This window comes from Anomaloglossus baeobatrachus, chromosome 8 (assembly GCF_048569485.1).
Source record: "Anomaloglossus baeobatrachus isolate aAnoBae1 chromosome 8, aAnoBae1.hap1, whole genome shotgun sequence".
Taxonomy (NCBI): Eukaryota; Metazoa; Chordata; class Amphibia; order Anura; family Aromobatidae; genus Anomaloglossus; species Anomaloglossus baeobatrachus.
This window is the reverse complement of record NC_134360.1, coordinates 127,681,581-127,707,059: the sequence shown is the minus strand read 5'-3', so window position 1 is coordinate 127,707,059 and position 25,479 is coordinate 127,681,581. Positions and strand designations below refer to the sequence as shown.

At 40.9% G+C, this 25,479-nt stretch overlaps 1 protein-coding gene across 1 annotated transcript in view; it reads left to right on the top strand.

The window, feature by feature from the left end:
• LOC142250045 (L-selectin-like) overlaps nucleotides 1-25,479 on the top strand; it is a 286,541-nt gene that overhangs the window by 211,181 nt on the left and 49,881 nt on the right. The window contains exons 5-7 of the mRNA XM_075322105.1: nucleotides 6,492-6,677; nucleotides 17,696-17,881; nucleotides 23,997-24,182. Coding sequence (XP_075178220.1) covers nucleotides 6,492-6,677; nucleotides 17,696-17,881; nucleotides 23,997-24,182 — 558 coding nt within the window. The remainder of the gene's footprint in view (nucleotides 1-6,491; nucleotides 6,678-17,695; nucleotides 17,882-23,996; nucleotides 24,183-25,479) is intronic.

The window sequence follows — 25,479 nt, the reverse complement described above, 5'->3', positions numbered from 1 at the left end:
TCCTGGGCCATTTTTTAGTTGTTGCTCTCCCGCTGTGAAGCACACATGTGTGTGACAGCGACAGAGCAACAACTAAATGTGCAGGCAGCAGGAGCCAGCTTCTGCAGAGGCTGGTAACCACGGTAAACATCGGGTAACCAAGAAGCCCTTACCTTGGTTACCCAATATTTACCTTCGTTACCAGCGTCCCCGCGCTCACGCTGCCAGTGCCGGCTCCCTGCTCTCTGCACACGTAGCCACAGTACACATCGGGTTAATTACCCGATGTGTAGTCTGGCTATGTGTGCAGGGAGCAGGAGCCGGCATTGGCAGCGTGAGCGCGGGGACGCTGGTAACAAAGGTAAATATCGGGTAACCAAGGTAAGGGCTTCTTGGTTACCCGATGTTTACCGTGGTTACCAGTCTCCGCAGAAGTCGGCTCCTGCTGCCTGCACACGTAGCAGAGTACACATCGGATAATTAACCCGATGTGTACTGTGGCTAGGTGTGCAGGGAAGCCAGCGCTAAGCGGTGTGCGCTGGTAACCAAGGTAAATATCGTGTTTGTTACCCGATATTTACCTTAGTTACCAAGCGCAGCATGCTTCAACGCGGCGCTGCTGGCTGGGGGCTGGTCACTGGTTGCTGGTGAGCTCACCAGCAACTCGTGTAGCGATGCTCCAGCGATCCCTGCCAGGTCAGGTTGCTGGTGGGATCGCTGGAGTGTCGCTAGTGTGACATCTAACCAGCGACCTCCAAGCAACTTACCAGCGATCCCTATCAGGTTGGATCGTTATTGGGATCGCTGGTAAGTTGTTTAGTATGACTGGGCCTTAACATCTCAAAGTTGACTGGTATGTTGTTTTCACCAAGTTAACTCCTCATGTTCAGGCATAACGCTCTAAGATTGTAGCACATGGACAGCACGACTTCCATAATCACCTATTCTGAAGACTGGATACCTATTTTAATCCAATCACACACTCATACTTGTCTCATTTGTATCACATATGGCAGGACAGATTCCTCCATCTTAGAAAGGCGGGGAGTAACTGTGATAGGTCTCCCCCACAACATGTGATCCAAAAGGTATCCAGCAGGCTAGCAGAAATTAACTCCTGTTAGTCTGATCACTAATGATCACACAGCTAGTCTATGCCGAAGCCTGCCTGTGCAACTCAGAACCACCAGAGAGAGTGTAGTGAGGAGTGTCAGTGTCAGCCTGAAGATCATCTAATGCCGCCATGGCCCTCGGCGCATTTAAAGCCAGACACTGTGTGACAACTTGCAACTTATTGGCAAACTATTTCAACTATGAATTTCTTTAAGATACTAAAATGGATTTGTATGAGAAAGGTAAGAATTTTCTTAGCATTAACAAGCCTGTATATACTGTAAATTCCATCAGTGTGGGGTATGAAATCCTGATGACAATATTTCTTTAAGGACATGTTTACATTTGTAATATATTATATGAGTACATTTGGTATCAGTTTAACAATTCATATTTGCATCATGGCTCATTTCTATGTATGTTAAAATAACCTTATTGCATCATTTGTTATCATGTTAAGTTTCTGAAGAAACTAAAAAATAGTTTGTTAAATAAATTACTTGTGAGAGAATTTGGCATCCAATTTTGCATTAAATACTTATATTGGTGCAAGCAATCCAAAAATATAAATGTTTCGCTCTTGCCATCATACCTTCATTAGTAATACAGATTGCCCCAGTGTTAAAGGAAGAAAAATGAATCAGCGATTATAGAAATAAATTGGATCCTACTTGTGCACCAACCATCGGAAGTGTCGTTTTTCATCTACTCTATGTAACATAAATTGTTAATGCATTTTAATTTTTTGTTACGATATAAACTTACATGTCAATTTCTATAATGTCTTCCAAATAATATCTAAAAATTGAAATGCTTATCAATCTAAAATCAAAATGTGGCTTATTCATTTTAAAATTCTATTTTGAAAATAATATTTTGTTATCTTCATTGGAATATTATAAGGGAAACTGCTAAAAAAACATAAATGCCTAACTATATTATGCCAACAAAATTAAAGGTCATGCCCATTGTCACTACAGAGGACGGTATTGACTGACTGCGCCAGAGACCTTCAATAGAGATTTTTCTCAACTGACCCTTTTACCAGCCTTGCAACAGAAATGGTTGGACCTCCAACATATAGCATTACACAAGCAGCTTTCTCCCTCCTGGAGGAGAGCTAATACATACTTTTTTTTAAATGATATACAAGTCTTCCTCCTTTGACAGCAATAATAGTGCAGCATGAGAGACTCTCACTTGTCATTATAGTGCAATTGTTACAAAACCATCAAGTGATAGATAATAATTTCTCATCTCTATTTATAATCTCCATCAAGTGATAGATTATAATTTCTCATCTCTATTTACAATTCTAAATAGAGATGACTGAATCTGCTAAAATACAAATTTGTCAAATCTCTCTTCTTGTTCAGGGAAATTCGATTTGCAGCAAAGTCAATTGATGGAAATTGAATGTTTCTTATTATGCTGTGTGGTCAGAGCATAATAACTTAGCATAAAACATAAAAAATGAATACTCACCTCACCACTCTCCTGTTTTGGTGGACGGAGTTCATCAGGAGATTTTTTCTTTTTTTCATAATGGAAACATAGCCTCCTTAGATGTTGTAGCCTCCAGGGATCAGAGTCCACCATTAAAACGGAGTGAAACACGTCAAGATCTTGAGAACCATTGATTTGAATTATTGGATGTATCTAGGTAGCCCATAACAAGAAATGACAGATAAGTGTTAATCTATTGCTAAACCCTATTGCTCTTGTCTATTAAAAGGTCCTTGTGACTGATGCCCTGTGACTGTGAGTAGGGAATTTAGGGCATATTAGGGAAAGCCGCCGAAGAATGGGGGCATCGAAACAATAAGGATGCACTCCATTGCTAGGCAGGAGAAAGAGGATTGAGGGACAATTTAGTGAATTTTTGACAATTATTAATACATTTTGGAGATAGAAATACTCCTGGTTATGCTGTACATTCCTGTTTTTCCTCATATGTACATCTAATTTTGGGTGTCTGGATACATTAGGTGATTTTGGTTGCTGGTGTAAAGGTTATTTTGAGAGGCCTTTGAAATATAATTGAAGAGGGAGAGATAGGAAAAGGAAAAAGGAGAGCCGCCGAGGAATGGATGCATCGATTAATTAAGGATGTGCTCCATTGGTAGGCAGGAATATACCCTGATAGGGCAAGAAAAAGGAAAGGTTAACCAACTCCACCCCTTGTGCCCTTCTTCCGTATTGACGGCTCGAGACATCTGACGAAGAAGGTCGTACACTCCCTATTTCTTGAATGCCTCAACTAATTTGATATATAAACCGATACTCCGGTAACTTTTCACTTTGAAATATTTGTATTTTTTTTGTTTTTGGGTGTTTTTGTGTTTGAGTTTAAAACTTTTTAATGTATATTAATAAAAATTAAGTTTTATCAACAGTAATAGGTATATTCTGTCACAACGCTGAGCTCTGTATACTTACCTAAAAATTTCTTTCTGAAATATTCTAATATTAAGAAAGGCTCCGTGACAAGCCATTGCTTTTTCACTTTGAAAAACAGCTAGCCTTGTCTGACTCCCTAAAAAGTAAAAGAACATTTTTGAACTTTTTATTAAGAAGCCTTTATAATTGCTTAAAGGAAATCTGTCAGCAGGTTTGGCTATATAATCTGAAACCAGCATGAGGTAGGGGCTAAGACACAAATTTAAGTGATGTGTCACTTGTGCTAATGTATGTAAAGCGCTATGGAATTAATAGCACTATATAAATGAATAAATATTATATATATATATATATATATATATATATATATATATATATATATATATATACAGTGGAACCTTGGTTTAAGAGTAACTTGGTTTGAGAGCGTTTTGCAGGACAAGCAAAGCTTTTTACAAATTTGTAACTTGGTTTAAGAGCAATGCTTTGCAAGAAGAGCAAATATTCACCGTGCACACTTCCGGTTCTGTCCTTTCACCGCACTCTGACCTGCTCTGGAGGTAATTTTCTGTCCATATGTACTGTACACAGTATACCATTGCAAAGTACAGTATATACTATATAGCATGTCTATCAATTTGCATTTGTGGGTACAGTACTGTACTTTCTTTCTGCTAACCAGTACAGTACATTGCTTGTACTGTACCGTTTGCACACCAACAATTTTATTGAACAGTAACGTACAGTTTACTCTCTTTTATATGCTTTTACTGTACTGTACAGTATTTTGTATGTGTACTGTAATAATTTTATATGAATACAGAACATTATTTTGTATTACTGTAATAAGTTTGTATAAATACAGCCAATATTTTTGGACTGTGGATCGAATTGTCTGTATTGCAATTATTTCCTATGGGAAAATTCGCTTTGATATAAGACTAACTTGGTTTAAGAGCTCACTCCCGGAACCAATTATGTTCGTAATCCAAGGTTCCACTGTATATATATATATATATATATATATATATATATATATATATATATATATATACTTATTAGGCTGTATGCTGTTGTTTATTTAGAATGATTGTTTTATCACCAGGAGATTGTCACTGCCAGAGTACAGCTCATGTGCCTGCTAGACCCACCATACCCCCTCCTTTGTTAAGTAGCTCACTGTCAATAGACAATGTATATAGAAAGCTGTGGTGTGGGAAGGGTTAGCTTTTGGAGCTTTGGTACATACTAGATCTAAGAACTCTGATTATGTCACAACTGCTACACCCAAAAAATTGAGTGGTACATCACTGGAATCAGAGTTCCTTTTTCTACATTACGTTGCTCTCAAATGAGGTAGCCAAAAGTTGGTGATAGATTCCCTTTAACCACAGTGCTATACTTGTATTTTTTAGGCAAATAATTTATTCTTGTGGAAAATTTGGCAAAGCCAGCAAATTTGAATTTCAGATGATCCATTAATCTATACAGAAACTTCATATTCCTACCCCATTTTTACATTTTCTCTGGCTTTCATGACGCTAAACAAACTGCTCAGCTGCTCTATCATTTCAAAGTGGTGACAGGACATTAAAAGGGTTCTCCAACAAATGTAATAAAAAATATATACACATTTAAATATTTAACATTTTTCTAACTAACTTTTATTTAGCAAAAACCTATACTTTATCTAGCGCACTTTGTCAGAATTTTAAAGATGGCAGCTGCCATCATTCACAACCCATCCTAGATTTGAGAGAACATATGTTAGGATGGGCTGTGTGAAGCACGAGACACAACAGGTCAGGACAACGGCTGGTAAGATATCGTGAACACACATTCCTCTTCTCCATCAGCCTAACAGGACACTGGGCGAAGTGGAATAAAAGAGAAGATAAACACCTTTCTATTGCTGACTGAAAATGAACATCCATCTGATTCAGCCTGACAGTTTTAGTGCATCTGTCTCGTGCTTCATGCAGCCCATCCTTACTGCATCTTCTTGCACTTGCCATCTTTAAAATCCTGACAGAGTGCACTACATAAAGCATACCTTTTTGCTAAATAAAAGGTATCTAGAAAAATGTTTAAATGTGAATAATTTTTTTTCATTATTTTTTAATTACATTTCTTGGAGAACCCCTTTAAAAAATGTGTGGAGTCTTGCCCTGAATATGCAAAATTCAAATCATCTGATGTGTCTCTTGGTCCTCTGCAGAAATTAACTATTCCACAGGAATTCTTCTCGGAACCTTTTATGCCCTTTGTTCCCGACCTTCCTTAGGGACAATATTTCACGACCATTTGGGTTGTAATAAATTATTTCCCCAAAATGTCTCTTTTTGTCACTTTATCTAGTCTTCTGTCTGCTCACATCTGTGTCTTCAGGGATATTTTAATATTCAACAAGCTTACTGTTCCTATTGTTTCTGACCGACTGTATGTTTCAAGATTGTGGAGGGCTCTTTGTTAAATTCTCAGAGCTTTTAATGTGGTTGCATATCACTAGCATATGCTATTGCATTTGGTAAGTCGTTTTCCAATGTTAGATCCCTATTTATTCTAAGAAAAGAGACCAATGCCTGATGTAATATTTAGGTAAATGGGACCAGATATAATTCCTTCCATAGTTGAAGGCTGCGAACAATACCTATCAAGTAAAGACTATTCATGTACAGCAGCAATAAGTCAGTGATGCAGCAATGTGGCCATTTGTTTTTCAGGAGCACCACTGATTTTAAAGTGATGGAATATGATAGTGCTATATAATAATAATAAAAATAATAATAATAATAATAATAATAATATATTTTATAGCTTGCTAAGATTGGAATACATATTTTTACTTGTTACCATATGTAATGTAAAATTATACTTGGTTGCAGAAGTGATAGTCTGTAGGTCAACCTAAGATGTAAATAGAGAATTTGATATTTATTTTCTAATATGTAAAATATGTAGTACACTGACTGTTACATATCTGTTTTCTCTTTTTCTAGTTGTACAATGCCAACATTTAACATTTCAATCACAGGGGCACATGAATTGTTCCCATCCATGGGGAAATTTTAGCTTTCAGTCTTTATGTCACTATGGATGTTTTGATGGATTTGTCCTTAATGGTAAAGATAAGAGCCAATGTCTTCCTTCTGGGACATGGGGCAGTGCAGAACCAAATTGTACAGGTATTGAACTTTTAACTAACCATTTATGATAGATAACAATAACAGATACAGTCACATAAAATAAAAAAACAAGAGAGTGACCCACCCAGGGGGAAAGAAGCTGACAATGGATAGTCTTACAGTTAATAGTCCACAGAGAGGAAAATAAGGAAACAATTCAACATTTGTCAATTATTTAACCCCTTCACTTCATTTGATATACTTATACATCATGGCACACTGCTCCTCTATCCTCTGCATCCTCCCCACTCTAGGAAGAATAGAGAGCACAAAGGGCTTTGCATGCTGAGAGTAAGGTATAGTATCAAAATGACCCAAAGCATTATTCTTATGTGAAAAACATACTTTATTAATACAAAAGATATACATAGAAGTCTAGGTCATCATAAATATACAAAACATGATATCAGAGTAAAAGAGGACATAGAAAACATGGCACAGTATCCCTAATTAATTGGCATATAATAAAAGGATTTATTACCAGATAGACCATATGGGTGAGTAACTATATTGTTATCTCCATGGCTGCCTAAAAATGGTGGTCACTGGGAGTATATAGAGCATTGCCCAGTAGACATTTTCTACCAGTGTCAGACCGTTTCACAGCCACCAAAAAACAGCCTAATATCAATAGAACTCACCCATAACTAGGAGGTCGGTCACAATCAATCTGTGTGGAAGTACCTCTACACGTCTCGCTGATGCTTCATAAGGGGGAGGGTAATGTGTGCTGTCCGGAACCCGTCCCAGTGGCCCCCTTATGAAGCATCAGCGAGACGCGTAGGGGTACTTCCCCACAGACTTATTGTGATCGACCTCCTAGTCATGGGTGAGTTCTATTGACATTAGGCTGGTTTTTGGTGGCCATGAAACTGTCTGACACTGGTAGAAAATGTCTACTGGGCAATGCTCTATATACTCCCAGTGACCACCATTTTTAAGCAGCCATGGAGATAACAATATAGTTACTCACCCATATGGTCTATCTGGTAATAAGTCCTTTTATTATATGCCAATTAATTAGGGATACTGTGCCATGTTTTCTAGGTCCTCTTTTACTCTGATATCATGTTTTGTACATTTATGATGACCTAGACTTTTATATATATCTTTTGTATTAATAAAGTATGTTTTTCACATAAGAATAATGCTTTGGGTCATTTTGATACTATACCATACTCTCAGCATGCAAAGTCCTTTGTGCTCTCTATTCTTCCTATATTTGAGGATGTGCTGCTATGACCAGCAGAGAGTCAGTTTAGTGATTCGCTATTTATGGTATTATTTGTTATTAATCCTCCCCCCTCTAACCTGACATATGATTTGTCTCTGCATTCTCAGGCACCTTACCCATACCGCAGATGCCCTGAGCACCATCTGATATTGCAGATTTTTTTCCCCTAAACCCTCAATGCTTTATACGCAAAACCCTGATGAAGGCTTCATAGAAGCCGAAACGTCATTTTGCATGGGTTGAGGTGCACCCCTTTTTGCAACAAATAAAAAATAAAAATTCCATTTGACCCTTTGTTGTCTCTTGTGTGCTGGAGTTACCCTTTATAATATAGATAAATCATGGCAATCACACAGGGCACAGAATCTGTACCCGCATATTCTTCACCAGGAGCTTGGCTTATGTGACAGCCTAAACCAAGCTCTAACAGCCAAGAGTGGTGCTTTCACCCCCATGGGATGTTCAACCCTCTAAATTCCGCAATCAGTATCCATCACAACATTTAGGAGGATGCGAGAGTGAACTCCCACTCTCATCCGATTGGTGCCCTTGCAATGCCAGGGCCGATCGTTACCATGGCAACCAAAGGTCATCATGATGACCTCCAGGTCATCAAGATATGGCAAGCCTATTGGACCATGCCAGGAACATAGTCTAAGGGGTTTCTTTCAGTGCAGCAATGACAAATATAAAGTATTGCAATGCATTACATCAGCAATTAGAGTTATGAAAGATAAAGTTCCAAAGAAGGACAAAGTAAAAAACAAACAAAGTAAAAATATTGTGAAATATTTTTAAAAATAACAGAATAAAGAAAAAAAATGAAAAAAAAATATTATTCCAAGAAATAGGTATATTTATGTGAAAACAAAAATAAACCAAAACCAGTACACATATTTGGTATTGCCAAATTCGGAAAAGCCCGACCTATAAAACTGTCATACTATTTAACTCCTTCAGTGAACACCGTAAAAAAATAAAAATAAAAAAGTGACAAAAAAACTATGCTTTTTAATAAACCTGCCCAACCAAAAAACATTTCTGCATAAATCTACATCTCCTGACAAAAAACGCATCAAGACAGAATGTGTTTTACATGTTGTTTCGGTGCGTTTTTCAGCCAGGAGATGCAGATTTGGTGCAGAAATGTCCGCAACAAAATACAGTGCGCATTTCACCTAATCCACAAATCTGGCATTGACTTCAATGAGTTCACCTAAGGTAAGGTCAACGAGTTCAAAATAGGTCAATTCCCCTGAGGCAACAGCTGGGGTACCATCGTAACGGCCAGCTGTGACCTCGTGCAAACTCATTGACGTCAACGCTCACCGCTGCGGCTCCATCAATGTGTTCCTGACACTGCAGTGAGTGGTCACATTTTCTAATGTGCCGGCCCACTGCTACTAAAGATGTAGCAGAACTGGGATCATCGTGGAATCTTGGGTAGATTATGTCGGACCTGCACTACTGTTTTGGAGGTTAATAAATTGGAGAAAGTGTGTGTTTTTTTGTTTGTTTTTTGAAAATAAAGAATTTTTTTGTGTGTTTATTTCTTTTGACTTATAGGATTAGTAATGGGGGGGGGTCTCATAGACCCCTACCCATTACGGGAGGGCTAACAATTTTTCACCTCTCAAGAGATCATTTTTACTATGTAAATAAGTATTATTTTCACAATCACTGATAGTTATATCCCACATTATAGATGTAGTCTCCTGCAGTGACTACTTGTAAACAAGACAATATTGGTCTTTGCTAATGCTATTTGTCGATTTTCTATTGTATAACTGCATCCATTAAGATAGTTCACTTTGCATCTTATATTAGGAGTGTGCAGTGGTGAATTTTGAACTGCTATAAAAAGTAAACTACTACTCATCCACTAGCACCTCGGATTCATTCCCGTGTACATACCAAATCCTGCTATATACATTTTTATTTTTTTACATGGAGTTGAGACAAATCTGAGGCTCGCAGGCCACAGTCGCAGCTCCATCCCTGCCTAAGTTTATTTTGTGGATTTTTAGTGTCGCTCGGGGCACAATAACTAGTAGGCTGAATTTTCTCAAAATGAACAAGGCCTTGACTTCTCAACCCCATCGGATGACAGGAGTGGAGCATAAAGCCAAATCAAATGGTTTTTTTTTTGTTTATTCACAGGCACCTCTTCCCACTTCAAAAAGTACACATTGTTTATTTTTTTTTCTTGGCCTCCTACTCCGAGCTTCACCATATCAACAGGGTTATCATGTAGCCCTTGCTCCAAATTATTTGAGAGCCATCAGGCAGCTCTCACTAATAAATTTTGTAGTGCCATGAGGTCTGGCAGGTGGACCTAAAAAAATATTTTCAGAGACACATTTTCAAAAATAAAACTGAACGGTTTGCAGGCGGGAGCATAACAAACACCGTCATACACAAGACTTCCTGTGCCATTATGTGGGGACGACAACATTCTTGAACTTAGTACAGTGCAAACAGGTGGTTGATTGGATAGCAGATAATAGTTCCAATCTGTTTCCCAGCACCACCCTTTCTTCCACAAGATACAGTTTTTGTAGCCCAGTTTTGGACCACATAACCCTCAACCTGACCCTCCTTCCTTCTACAATAGCAAGTACCAGGAGGCAAGTGACCCACACTCAGACACTCTGAGAAGTTAAGATTTAGTTTTTTATTGATCGATTCTGGCCTTTTGCCCTGCATGTTTCAAGAGGGACATGAGGAGATCATGTGTTGTGATGCCCAAATATTTGAGCAGCCATGGTCAGAAGAAGACAACAGTGTGCAACTGCAATAAGTGTTTCAAGTGGTCAATGATGATGAGACATGGTTGCCAACAAGTGATGTTGTTAAGTTGAAAAGTAAGGAGGATGACCAGAGTGCGGAAGTGGAAGACGAGGTCTTGGACCATTAAGTCACTAACCCAAACTGGCAATGGAACCATGCAGAGCAAGAACAGCAGTGCAGAGGTGGTGGGATTAGCAGCACTGCAACTGGCAGGAAGAGGCAGTAGGGTGGCTAAAGGGAGAAGGTGGACAACTGTTTCCGATAGCACCCACATGCAACAAGTTCCCAAACCAAGGGTTATGGGTATCTTTTTTTTTCTGGTGTATTGTCACACCCAAAAAAAAAGTATACGGTTGATGGTTTCCTGTTTATCTCGTCTTCCTCTTCCTCTACCATATGAACACGCTCATCATGCATCTCTAGCTCCAAATTTAGAGAGCCTTCAGGCGGCCCTCACACATAATTATTAAAGAGCCATCAGGAAGACCTCACTCAATATTTTGGATGGCCATTAGGCGGCCCTCACTCAAAAATTTTGGAGAGCCATCAGGCTGCCCTAAGTCATAAACTTTGCAGGGCCATCAGGCGGCCTTTATTCAAATTTTGGAGGGCTATCAGGCGGGCCTCACTCATAATTATTTGAGGGCCATCCAGCGGTACTCGGTCCTCTGTTGCCACTATATTTCACTGTGTGCTATCTCTGCCTTACACCAGCACGTGTCTCATAATATCACACATATCCTGATCAGCACACTGGGAACATCGACTCATTGTCAAGTTCTTGTGGCCAGGGATGCTACATTTCCCTGATGGAACACTGGGTGAAGCTTTTGAAAGCCGGGTCCGAGTTGAGTTCAGACGTGCAGGTTGTTGAATTATTTTTTATCATTATTATGATTGCGCCAATTATTCCATGGCCCTTTACATGTGAAAGGGGGGTATACATAGACAAGTACAATAATCATGAACAATACAAGGCACAGACTGATACAGGAGGAGAGAGGGTTCTGCTCGTGAGGGCTCACAATTTACAATGGATGGGTCAGGATTAGAGTTGAGCGGGATGCCATTAATCTGGGGCCGGCGGATCATTTACAGACTTAAAAATAAGTCCCATCCGCTCCGGAATCTGATGCCCATAAAAGTCAATGGGGACCGGAATCCGGAGGTTAAAAACTTTTGTGGAGGGGCTAGGAGCGAGTGCGGCATACTCACCGAGGCGCTGTCATGGCAGCACACTCCTTCCGGGTCACGCTGTTACAATTGTTTACAATTATTCATTGTTTTCCCCGCCCACCGGCTCGCGTTGGTTGCAGCTAGACACGCCCCCACCTTGAGTGGCAGCGTGTCAGCTAACTGCAACCAATCACAGGCGCCAGGACGGCCGGTGGGTGGGGAAAGCAGTAGTCTTTCGGTCAGTTCACGGTGGTAAAAATAAACACTCGGCAGCACAGGTATAGCGCGTGGCTGAAGCCCCCGCTGTCGCGCTGTATCTGTTCTGTGTATACAGTGACCAGAGTCACACTTGCGAGGTTGCCGGGTGCTGCCATGGAAGATCCGCGTGAACCCCTCTCATGTGTGATTCCGGTGAAAGTAAAAAAAAAAAACGACGTGCGATTTGCCCTATTTTCATCCCCAGCCAAGATAACACCGGCCGGGGGCTGGTATATCCTCAGCCCGTAGCCGTCCGGTAATGCCACATCTGTTAGATGCGACCAAATCAATGTGCACTACTGGCTCTTCCCGCTGGCGTGATGCGGTGCCAGTCAGGGTAATAGAAGGGTTAGCAGGGGTGCACGGCTGCTGCTAAACCCTAGGTTTGTGTGATGGTACAGGCGTCTATCAGATACCTGCATCACACAAACCTGTAAGTGACAGTAATAAACACAGACACAGAGAACAATCCTTTATTTGGAATAAAGTACAAAACACACCCTGCTTCTCCTCTTTATTAACCCCAAACACCCTGCAGCTCCGACATAATCCACAGGAGAAGTCCCACGCCGCTTCAGCTCTGCTACATCTGAATATCACAGAGAGCGGCACAACCAACCGCTCTCTGTGAGCTCCAGAGAATGAATGAGCTGCGCATTGAGCTGTGACGTCACTCAGGTCATTTGCGGTCACAGCTGGAGGTTCCCACGGTCCTTCATCTGTGATCACAGGTAACCTGACCTCAGGTGGAGGTCACTGAGTTCACAGACCTGCATCTCCTAGCAGAAAAATCGCAGTTTTTTTTGCCAAGAGATGCAGATTTTGTGACGCAATTTTTTGCCGCGGTTTGTTATTTTACTGCGATTTTTGCCGCAGTTTTTTGCCAGGAGGTGCACATTTGGTGCTGAAATCATCTGCACCAGCTTTCAGCACCAAATTTCCACCTATGGCAGAATTTTTTTAAATTTTTTTATTTTTGGGGGCCAAGGGATGCAAATTTGATACTGAGATTTTTACACCATATTCCTGCATCCAATCTGGACCTCCTGGCAAAAAAACGCGGTGTTTTGACGCAATTTTTTGCCGCGTTTTTTGCCTCGGTTTTTGCCGCGGTTATTTTTCCGCGATATTTGCCGCGGTTTTTTTTGTCAGGAGGTGCACATTTGGTGCTGAAATCGTCTGCACCAGCTTTTAGCACCAAATTTCCACCTGTGGCAGATTTTTTTTTAATTTTTTTATTTTTGGGGGCCAAGGGATGCAAATTTGATGCTGAGATTTTTACACCATATTTCTGCATCCAATCTAAACCTCATGGTAAAAAAGCAGTGTTTTGGCGCAATTTTTTGCCGCAGTTTTTGCCGCGGTTATTTTCCCGCGGTTTTTGCCGCGGTTATTTTTACCAGGAGGTGTAGATTAGGTGCCGGAATATGGTGTAAAATTGTAATAATCACACAATTTACATCCCTTGGTCCAAAAATTAAAAAGAAACAAACATTTAGACGCTGTTTTTGTGCGGTCTTGTGCCAGGAGGTGCAAATTTGGTGCAGGATTTTGGTGTATTACTTCACCAACAAATTTGCATCTCCTGGCAGAAATCGGTAATGAAATGGTTTTCATACTGCTGGTTTTTGGCTGTTTTTTGCCAGGAGATGCAGATGTGGGATAAAATTGCACACACATGCATGCTCCTGTCAGAAGTGTGCAGCTGTGCCGGTGATGCGCTGTCAGACTCGTGTGGGTCTGACATCACCCGGCACAGCCTGCTGCTGTCTGAACATGAGCGTACATGTACCTAGAAATAACACATGCACGCTCCTGTCAGAAGTGTGCGGGTGATGCAATGTCAGACTCGTGCGGGTCTGACATGACATCATACCGCACAGCCTGCCACTGTCTGAACATGAGCGTGCATGTACCTAGAAACACATGCACGCTCCTGTCAGATGTGTGTGCGGGTGATGCAATGTCAGACTCGTGCGGGTCTGACATCACACGGCACAGCCTGCTGCTGCCTGAACATGTACCTAGAAACACATGCATGCTCCTGTCAGAAGTGTGTGCGTGTGATGCTCTGTCAGACTCGTGCGGGTCTGACATGACATCATACCGCACAGCCTGCTGCTGTCTGAACATGAGCGTGCATGTACCTAGAAACACATGCATGCTCCTGTCAGAAGTGTGTGCGGGTGATGTGCTGTCAGACTCGTGCGGGTCTGACATCACATCATACCGCACAGCCTGCTGCTGTCTGAACATGAGCGTGCATGTACCTAGAAACACATGCGCGCTCCTGTCAGATGTGTGTGCGGCTGTGCTTCGATGTCAGGCTCGTGGGAGTCCCTCGCAAGTGTGACTGCAGCCTAAGATAAACTGCATGCGTTTTTTTTAAATTTTTTTATTTAAATAAATAATTAAAAAAAAACGGCGTGTGGTCCCCCCAATTTTCATTCCCAGCCATGATAACGCCGGCTGGGGGCTGGTATATCCTCAGCCCGCAGCCGCCCGGTATAGCCGCATCTGTTAGATGTGACCATTCCGGGGCGATATCGGCTCATCTTGATTGCCCTGGTGCGGTGGCAATCAAGGTAATACCAGGGGTTAATACCAGTGCAAAGCTGCTATTAAACCCCAGGTTTGTGATGGCATGGGCGTCTGTGAGATACCCGCATCACAAACCTGTAAATTACAGTAAATAAACAAGACAGAGAGAAATCCTTTATTTGGAATAAAATATAAATGCAGCCTCCTCCTTCACCACTTTATTATCCCAACACCCTGCAGCTTCGACGTAATCCACACGAGATCCAGCGAAGACACATCCAGCTCTGCTACATGTCACAGCGAGCAGCCATAGAGCACGGCTGCCCGCTCTGAGTGCAGCGTAGCACTGACCGCGATAAGCAATGACTGTCACAGGCTGGGGTGCGCGTCAGCCTGCAACCAATCACACCAATCATCGTGCGAGTACCGAGTAGTGACAAGCATACTCGCTCATCACTACTCTGGATGAGTTTAGCTAGGGGTGTAGTCAGCATTTTTAACCCTCAGGGGATCCACAGACTTGTTTAACATTGGGCTGAGTAAATTAAAATTTACCATTATTTTTTTTTTCAACTAAAATGCTGCTTCAACCACAAGCTTTTAATTTTCAAAAGGGGAAATAGGTGAAAATAAACAGTTCAATTTATTTTTTTTCGCAATTTCTCCTGACTAAGTCAATACCCCATATGTGGCTGAAAACTACTTTTGAGGCACAGTACAAAGCTTAGAAGGGAAGGATAGTCACATTATAGATCAAACTTTGCTGTTATGGTTTGCGAGTACCATTTCACATTGGCAAAGCCACTGAGGTGCCAGAACAGTAGAATCCCCCATAATTGAGGGTGCAGTTATTATATTGACAACATAGTTGTGTCAAAGAAATGTATACCATTGGATAGTGAAGAAAAAATAATTACATTTATACCTCAAAAATTGTGTTTTAGCCCCAGATTTTACATTTACACATGAGAAAACAGTTAAAAATGGCAACAAAATTTGTTACACGATTTCTACTAAATGTGGCACACTGTGAGACTCAGGAAGGAAGGAGCACTGTTTGACTCTTGGAGAAAAGATATTCGTAGACTAGCTTACGGGTACCATATACAGAGTCCCTAAGTGCCATAAGAGCAAAATCCCCACTCAAGTGACCACATTTTGGAATTAACACCCCTCTGGAACTTTATCTACAGGTGTAATGACTATCTTGACTCCATGGGTGTTTTCCAGAAACAAATACAGTGGAATTTTCTGAGTGAAAATTGGAAATCTGCCATTGTAGTGCCCAGTAGATTGTGCGCAGCTCATGCGTCTGGAGACATGGACCCTGTAAATTATCTGGGATCTAATTGCTACAGTACTGACAAACACGTGGTTGCCAGCTGTGGTTTAAGTAAACTGTGGAGTTCAGAAAGGAGGGGAACTGTTGGATTTGGGAGAGCAGAATATGTGGACTACTTTTGGGTGGCAAGGAGCCATTTCACTTTTCCAGAGCTTTTGTGTTACCAGTAACATGGAAACCAGGATGAGATGATGTTTTATTGGTATAATTTTCAGGCACAAAACATGTTTTGATCATTCTATTCCAATTTTTGGGAGGCAGAATGAACAAAAGCCGTCAGTTCAGGAATTGTTTTTTTAGGGATTTTATGCCGTCCACCCTGTGGTAACATTGATAAGACAGTTTTATTCTTTGCGTCAGTACGATTGCAGCGATACCACATTTATATACAGTATTTTTTATGTTTTGCTGCTTTTACCCAAGAAAAACAATTGGATAGAAAAAAATAATTATTTTTGCTTTGCTGTTCTGAGAGCTGTAGCTTTTTTATTTTTTCACTAATGTAGCTTGTTTTTTGGAGGACAAGATGATGCTTTTAGCGATACCATTTTTATTTATATTTGACTGTTTGATCATGTGTTATTCAACTTTTTTTGTGCCATATGATGAGAAAGCATAATTTAGCCACATTTTTATTTTTTTTGTTCACTGAAGGGGTTAACTAGTGTGTCAGTTTTATAATCAGGTTGTTCTGGTTGCGGCAATTACAATTGTGGGTACTTTTTGTTTATTTTTGTTTTAAGTAAATATATGTATTTATTGGTATAGTATTTTTTGCAGTTTTTAAAATTTATTTTGGGATTTGTTTTAAATAGTTTTACAATTATTTATTTTTCAATTTCTCCAATTTTTTCTTAGTCTCTCTATGGGACTTTAACTTTTATAAGCCTAATCACTGGTATAATGTATTGCAATGCACATACATTGCAATACATTACACTTGTCAGTGTTACACAGACAGAAAGCCTCTTAGACCATGCTCCTGGCATGGTCTAACAGGCCACCATGGCAAGCAAACATAGAGGTCATAATTTGACCTCAGGCTACCATTGCAATGATTGGCAGCTTGCGATTACATCACGGTGGTGCTGATTGGGTGGGAGAGGGAGCGCACATCCTCTCCCAGCCTCCTAAATGCTGTGATCGCTATTGATTTAAAATCCAGGGGTGGCACGGGGACTGTTCCTGGCTGTGACATCTGGAACTCTGTTGTCACTTAGGCTATGTCTGCACATTTGGCATATGTGCCCGCATGATCGCCATGATGTATGTTTACATCATAAGTCGTGAACCCCTATCCGACCATAATGTAAACGTATGGAAAATGAAGTAAAGGGGCTAAAGCTTCAATTTTCATTAAAAAAAGAAGTTTTTATACTGTTTACAGAGAAATATAAAAGTCTGGACTCTTGGAAGAAGGGACAGAAAAAGCGAGAGCAAAAATGAATAAGTGACCACAGCAGGAAGAGATTAAAAAGTCAATACAATAAACATTGCAACCTCTTCCTTTACCCGCTTTCACCATGACACTTTTTGGTTATATGCCTGATTTTTCTTTCACTACCTTCATCTTCCACTTTCTGCAGTGAATATTGGGCTTCCTCTATGTAACATTGTACACTAACAGCAATTCCTAAACAGTAATCTGACTTCAGAACATCATTACTTCTGTTCTAGCTGTTACATGTGGTACGCTCAGTGCTCCTCCAAATGGATCACTTACGTGCAATCATCCATGGAAGGAAAATAGTTTTGGCTCCTCTTGTGAATTCACTTGCTCCGAAGGATGGAAATTAAAGGGATCCAATAAGATAGCATGTAGCTCCAAAGGCCAATGGACAGAAGACACTCCTGAATGTCAAGGTATTTTGTAAAGTTTTTCTGTTTTGCTATGCATATAATTATAATTGTAATAAGATAAATAAATTCAGAAATTCTTGATTCAAACGCTAAATATAAATAATTCTAAGTTCATTTATTCTGTAAGAAATTACGTTTTCTGATGGAAGAATGCTTCTACTATAGAATTTAAGCTCAAAAGGAGTTGTTTATGGAACATTTTCAAAATACTCTAAAGTCCAGCAGTGGCATAAACATGGCATAAAATCATTGCTTCAGTCTTTTAATGTAAAAGTACAGAGTTTCATCAAAAAGATTCCCGTTCATGCCAAGTCAGGGCCAACATTTATACTATTTTTCAGCTTTTTAGCTAAGATTTTGTACTTGTGTATGGTATCAGGGTGAACAAAGTCTGCTTGTTTTTTATTTACATCATATTTATTGGAGACCTTCTAAATGTCTCATCACTGCAGATCTCATTTGGGTATTTGTTAAATGGAATCTGTCACCCTTTTGCATTTTTTAGTTATTAATATGGGCATAAAGGTGAAGTTATCATACCTGTCTGCCTCCTAGATGACGGGTCATTTGGCAAAAATCCTCTTTTATATCTTCTGTCTTCTGGGCTATGGGGCATGCACTACCCAGAAGAGCAGCCTGCCTCCCCTCTTCATTATACTGGATTCTTCCTCCTCTTCTCTCCAGAGTCCATGTGATGTCAGGTGTGCGGCCGGTAATCCCATGCATTCTGCTTGCCGTCTCTCCCCTATAAAAATAAATTATTATAGTATCCCTCCAGTGTTATTTTTGTCAGCGCTGAAATGGTGCTTTAGTTCTAAGTCACCTAATACCGGTATTATACTCAACCTCTGGCATTTTCATCCTTTTTGTCATTGCTCCGGTGCCGCAGCGCCATATTGTGACTTTCGTAACTTTTGACTGATAGGAAGTCATAAGTTTTGCACAAGCTCTCAATACAAATCTATGAGATCCAGAACGAGGCTTTCATAGACCTGCGACCTCACTCCTTGAAACATTGGAGCAGCTGACTGGTCACAACAGACGAGAGTGGTGCCTATAACAGATGAAGATGGCGGTGGGTGAGTATAAGACTAGGGAAAGGGAAATTAGATTTAAAGCACTGTAAGGGCCCAGGGACAGAGGACCTCAAATGTTCAATATGTCAGAGTTGCTGTTCTGGCACAAGGGTGCAGGGGCTGTGTTCCCTGGGTGGTCTACAAGGCCCTGATGTTCCCTGCTATCCACCCCAACACAGTATCCACAGCTGATGGACAGTCCACAGACACGGTCTTGGGGATAACAGTTGCTTTAATACAGCAGGAACAAAGGAAAATAACACGGAATATACAGTATGTTTCACGGTCTTTTGTGGGTAGGCCACGGCAAATACAGCTTGGTGTTGAATACTGAAGTGTAATTAGGGTTCTGTAGCTTTAAGAGCACGATTTGCGTCAGATTTAATACTGGTATGCCTTTAGAAGCAGGTTCAGAGTCTCTTGAGCTTAGAGGGTAGATATAATAAGATTGTACAGACCTGGAGTCCTGGGGTTAATTTCACTGGGGTTAATTTCACTGTCACTAGTTCAGCCACGTGCAGTACATGTAAGCAAATGTAAATAGTTGCCCAGCACGCTACGGGGACCAGACGGCTGGTGCATGGACAATGGCATGAAAGCCAATAATATTGCAGTGGGGTGGGAGACCCTCAAAGTTCCCCAAACTGCATGCAGTAGGGTCTTGTATATAATCAGTATGCCCTACTGTCTGAAGAGATGCACAACGTATATCTGGCCAGTGAGGATTCAGGATAGGAAGCCTTCAGCATATTGGCTGTAAAAGTCAGGAAATGATGAATTTCTAGGCCTTGGCCTAGTAGGAGTCTTGTGGTGAAGAGAAACTCCACATAATGTCTCCCCTCAGAGGAGACTCAGCCAGAACCAGAACATTCCAGTTCTTTTCAGACAGAGGCTGGAGAATAGCTCCACCTATTGAGCCATGTGACCTAGAACTGGCCAATAGGATAACACCAAATGCACACTTCAGATTCTTACAGTTTTCACCAGTAGATGGTGCTAGAACACAACAAATGAGAAATGCTTTACTTATAACATATAACATGATATTAAACAAAGGAGAATGTACTTAAAGAAACAGACACAATCTGGACCGGGCCACTACATACTCCCCCTCTGAAGGTGAGCCGTCCTCGGCAATTGTGCGAGTGGAGGACTACTAAGAAAGGAAGGAAATATATATGTAAGGCACAGTAACAATAAGGCAAGAATATGCAGCCATACTGAAGAACAATAGGCAATGAAAAAATGCAAAACATGAATGTGGTAGTGCCAATATAAGATAGAGTCTCTTTCCGCAATATACTATCCTCCATATGAAAGACTCTGGAAAGGCACTTTAGTGGCAACAAACAGTCCATAAGTTCATGGCTGTATACAGAAAATAGTACAAATAATAAACAAGGTGCTTGGTATTACCTAGGTGCAGAGGCTTAAATGTTACTAAACTGACTATCCAGCTAAATAAATAATCACAAGGTTATATACTCATGAAAAAGGATATGACCTTTTAGTCTCTGTAGCGGGCTGGAAGTGTTCCTTTTGTGCTTCGCTCTGAACGCCTCAACACTTGATCTTCCTCTGGAGCAGGAATGATATTGTTTGCTGGTTCAGGTGAAGTTGGCACAGGAACAGCAACTGGAGCAGGAATCGAGATGGGGACATATTGATAGCATGGAAGGATAAATTGAGTGTTGTAGAGGGACTATTCAACAGTAGGCTGTCTGGCTGGTGTTTCCAATGCAGGAATTGGTGTGTAGACCGGCATGACTTGAGGAGGAGGTGATGAAATCACCATTAGATCCTCTTTGGTGCATAGCTTCATGCGGTTCCTGTGCACCGTCTGTGGGGCCATTCTGGGTTTCTTAACTTCATAGACATCTGACTCAGGATATGGGATAGCTGTAACTGTGTATGGCTCTGTTTCCTAGAGTGAATCAAGTTTTCCTGTACGGTGGTACTTCTTTAGCCATACCTTGTCTCCAACTTGAAGTGGGGAAGCATTAGCTCTTTGATTGTAGCTCTCTTCTTGTTGACGGTGAGCTTCACCCATGTGGCAATCAACAATCTGTTGGGCTTCGTGTATTCTTCGCTGATGCTCTGAGACCCAATCAGTTTTTGGCAGGGGATTGATCATGTCAGGGACTTGGATTCCAAGAGAACGATCTTTTGGGAGCTGACCTTGTCTTCCAAACATCAGATAATATGGCGAGTAGCCTGTAGAACAGTGGACAGTATTGTTGTAGATTTCCACTAACTTGTCAAGCAATTGAGGCCATTCAGCTTGTTTGGTAACAGATGCTGTTTGCAGCATATTGATGAAGGTCTGGTTGACTTTCTCGCAGAGGCCATTCCCTTGGGGATGATAGGCGGTTGTTCTCAGCTTTTTGCACTCATGGAATTGGCAGAGTTCTTGAAATAATTGTGACTCAAAGCCAGATCCATGATCTGTGAGGACTGATTCAGGGCAACCATAATGTCTCACATATTCATGGTAGAAGGTGATAGCAGTATACACTGGCAAGATAGAGGTTAATGAGCAATGCTGAGACTTGTAGTGCAGTAAGAGAAGATAGGCACATAGGAATGATCCTGTTTGTGACGCCAAAATTCGACTTTTGTAAGGGCTCAGGGACAGAGGACCTCAAATGTTCTATATGTCACAGTTGCTGTTCTGGCACAAGGGTGCCGGGGCTGTGTTCCCTGGGTGGTCTACAAGGCCCTGATGTTCCCTGCTATCCACCCCCACACAGTATCCACAGCTGATGGACAGTCCACAGACACGGTCTTGGGGATAACAGTTGCTTTAATACAGCAGGAACAAAGGAAAATAACACGGAATATACAGTATGTTTCACGGTCTTTTGTGGGTAGGCCACGGCAAATACAGCTTGGTGTTGAATACTGAAGTGTAATTAGGGTTCTATAGCTTTAAGAGCACGATTTGCTTCAGATTTAATACTGGTATGCCTTTAGAAGCAGGTTCAGAGTCTCTTGAGCTTAGAGGGTAGATATAATAAGATTGTACAGACCTGGAGTCCTGGGGTTAATTTCACTGGGGTTAATTTCACTGTCACTAGTTCAGACACGTGCAGTACATGTAAGCAAATGTAAATAGTTGCCCAGCACGCTACGGGGACCGGACGGCTGGTGCGTGGACAATGGCATGAAAGCCAATAATATTGCAGTGGGGTGGGAGACCCTCAAACTTCCCCAATCTGCATGCAGTAGGGTCTTGTATATAATCAGTATGCCCTACTGTCTGAAGAGATGCACAACGTATATCTGGCCAGTGAGGATTCAGCATAGGAAGCCTTCAGCATATTGTCTGTAAAAGTCAGGAAATGATGAATTTCTAGGCCTCGGCCTAGTAGGAGTCTTGTGGTGAAGAGAAACTCCACATAATGTCTCCCCTCAGAAGAGACTCAGCCAGAACCAGAACATTCCAGTTCTTTTCACACAGAGGCTGGAGAATAGCTCCACCTATTGAGCCATGTGACCAAGAACTGACCAGTAGGATAACACCCAATGCACACTTCAGATTCTTACAGTTTTCACCAGTAGATGGTGCTAGAACACAACAAATGAGAAATGCTTTACTTATAACATATAACATGATATTACATATAAGAGAATGTACTTAAACAGACACAATCTGGACCGGGCCACTACAGCACCATCAGTAAAAAAAACAAAAATGCTTGAGTGGTGTTCTTGTTGTTTTGTAAAGCATTCTCACTTAGCAGAATTCTTTCCACACCTGCCTAAAACCCATAACAATGTATGTATATTCCAGAATTACTTTTTGTAATAAAAAGTGATCAATATGTCATATTTCCATAAAATAATGCCAATGAAAACTAGCTTGTCACTTAAAAAAGAAGTCCCCACACAGGTCCAGTAATTGAAAAATTGGAAAAACGTACGTAGAATATGGAGATACAAAACAAATGATTATTTTCCAAACAGTAATAAAACAAATAAAGCTACATGAATTCGATACTGCTGAAACCGTGCTGACCTGGAGAATCAAAAGTTCCCAATTTTACTGTGAACATTCTAAAATTTTAATGTAAAAGAATAATGGCAGAATTGCAATATTTTATATTGCTTCACAATAACAATGGATAAAAGTTAGTTAATAAGATATATGTACCTTCAAATAGCGCTGATGACAAATTCAACTCATCGTGCAAAAAAACCCTTCTTCATTCAGCTACATAAAAAAAGAAACAGCTTCGTCCTAAAGGTCTAAATGGCCCAGTTCTGAAGAGCTGAAAGTGAAAATAATGACACTTTCACCTATATGACCCTGATTCATCTTTTGTGAGGTTTTTTTTTTGTCACTCTTCTTTTTTTGCCTTGATGTTTATTGCACAAAATTCATAAAAATGGCATATGTGGTTTATATATTTTGCATAATGTAAAAAAATGGACTTTTTCAACTGGTTTTGCGACTTTTTAAGCAAAAAGACTCATCTTTTTCAAAAGGTCATAAAAGTTTAAAGTTATTGCTTAAAGTGCATAAAATCACTCCACAGGGGAAGTGGAGCAGATTTGTGCACAATTTTGTAATAGTTAAATAGTTACAATTTATGAATCAGGCAAAAACATCTGGAAATTCCAAATTCTGCCGACATTGGTGAACATAAGAATAAACAAGTGAACAAAAGTAAAAGAAACTTAAAAAAGTCACTAACTACAAGGGTAATTCTGCACAAATGAAAAACAGGCAAAAACTAAGAAGAAAACAGGCCCAACTGCAATAATGAGTTAGGGACTATGTATTTTTTTTTTTAGTTTTGTCTCAAATTCCATTCATCCACCTTTGGTAATGTAATTAATGCGCTTGCACTGGGACAGCAGTGGAAGAATCTTTCCTATACACAGGCTGCCTGTCTTGTAACCTCCACTATTATGAATGGGAACGTCCATGCTAAGTCTCAACTCAACATCAATAACATTTTTTTATTCCCTGTCACAGATAATAAAATGTAGCATATTTAGCTGATTTCAGCGTATAATTATTGTTTTAATCTCTGCAGCTGTTATATGTGAGGCGCTCACATCTCCTCAGCATGGGTCATTCACATGCAGGCATCCATGGGCTGAAAATGGCTTTGGCTCCACGTGTGAATTAACTTGCTCAGAAGGCTGGACATTAAAGGACTCCAGTGTAACAACTTGTGAATCTTCAGGCCAATGGACAATCAACAATCCTAAATGTGAAGGTATTGTTTATACCATATTAAACCGGCATTTGTGTTACACCTTCGGTTGGGTACTTCAGCTGCATCTGGTCATTTTTTATTCCTGAGCTTGAGACAATAAATGCAAAGTTAGATAAATCTCTGAAACCAGTCCGATGCAATCAGAGAGAAAACCATAGGATCAGTTACCACATTAGATTGCCTATGCAGAATCTATATAAGGCCCCCTTCACACGTCAGTGATTCTGGTATATATGTTACTGTATTTATACGTACAAGACTCACGGACATACGCAGACCTATTAAAATCAATGGGTCTGCACACATAGTGATTTCTCACTGACCGTCTTTCCGTGTGGCGTACATGCGTGTTCGTGTGTTTCACATGGAGACAAGTCTGTTTTTCTCTGGCATCGCTGAGGTCACACTGACCACACAGTGGTGTGATCCATGTAACACCAACAGAAAAAACACATATCTTTGAAATAAAATGATTTTTATATTCACCTTTTTCAGCTTGCTGTCTCCGGCTGCTGCAGTCTCCTGCTTCAGGACGGCTAATTATGTTCAAGAATATTCACTGTACCGTGACCCAGAAATAACAGTAGCGGGGAGACATCAGCAGCTGGAGACAGCAGCACGGGAGATATCAGCAACACGGACAGCAGCGGCGGGGACAGGTGAGTATAAGTGCCTGGTTTCCGTGTGATATCATGGACAGTACACAGAGAACAAATGTGTGCCAAAATCACGTCACATGGAGGGCATTTGCGTCTTTAACACATCAGTGAAAAACATGTGTGTTTTTCACTGACATGTGAAAGAGGTCTTAAGGGTGCTTTACACACTGCGACATCGCTAGCGATGTTGCGAGCGATAGCACCCGCCCCCGTAGTTCGTGCGAAATTTGGTGATCGCTGCCGTAGCAAACAATATCGCTACGGCAGCGTCACACGCACATACCTGTGCAGCGATGTCTCTGTGACCGCCGAACAATCCCTCCTTCAAGGGGGAGGTGTGTTCGGCGTCACAGCGACGTCACAGCGGCGTCACAAAACGGCAGGCCAATAGCAAAGGAGGGGAGGAGATGAGCGACCGGAACATGCCGCCCACCTCCTTCCTTCCTCATTGCCGGTGGACGCAGGTAAGGAGATGTTCGTCGTTCCTGCGGTGTCACACATAACGATGTATGATGCCGCAGGAACGCCGAACAACCAGCGGCATGCACCACCAACGATATTAAGAAAAGGAGTGACGTGTCAACGATCAATTATTTTTGACGTTTTTGCGATCGTTGATTGTCGCTCCTAGCTGTCAC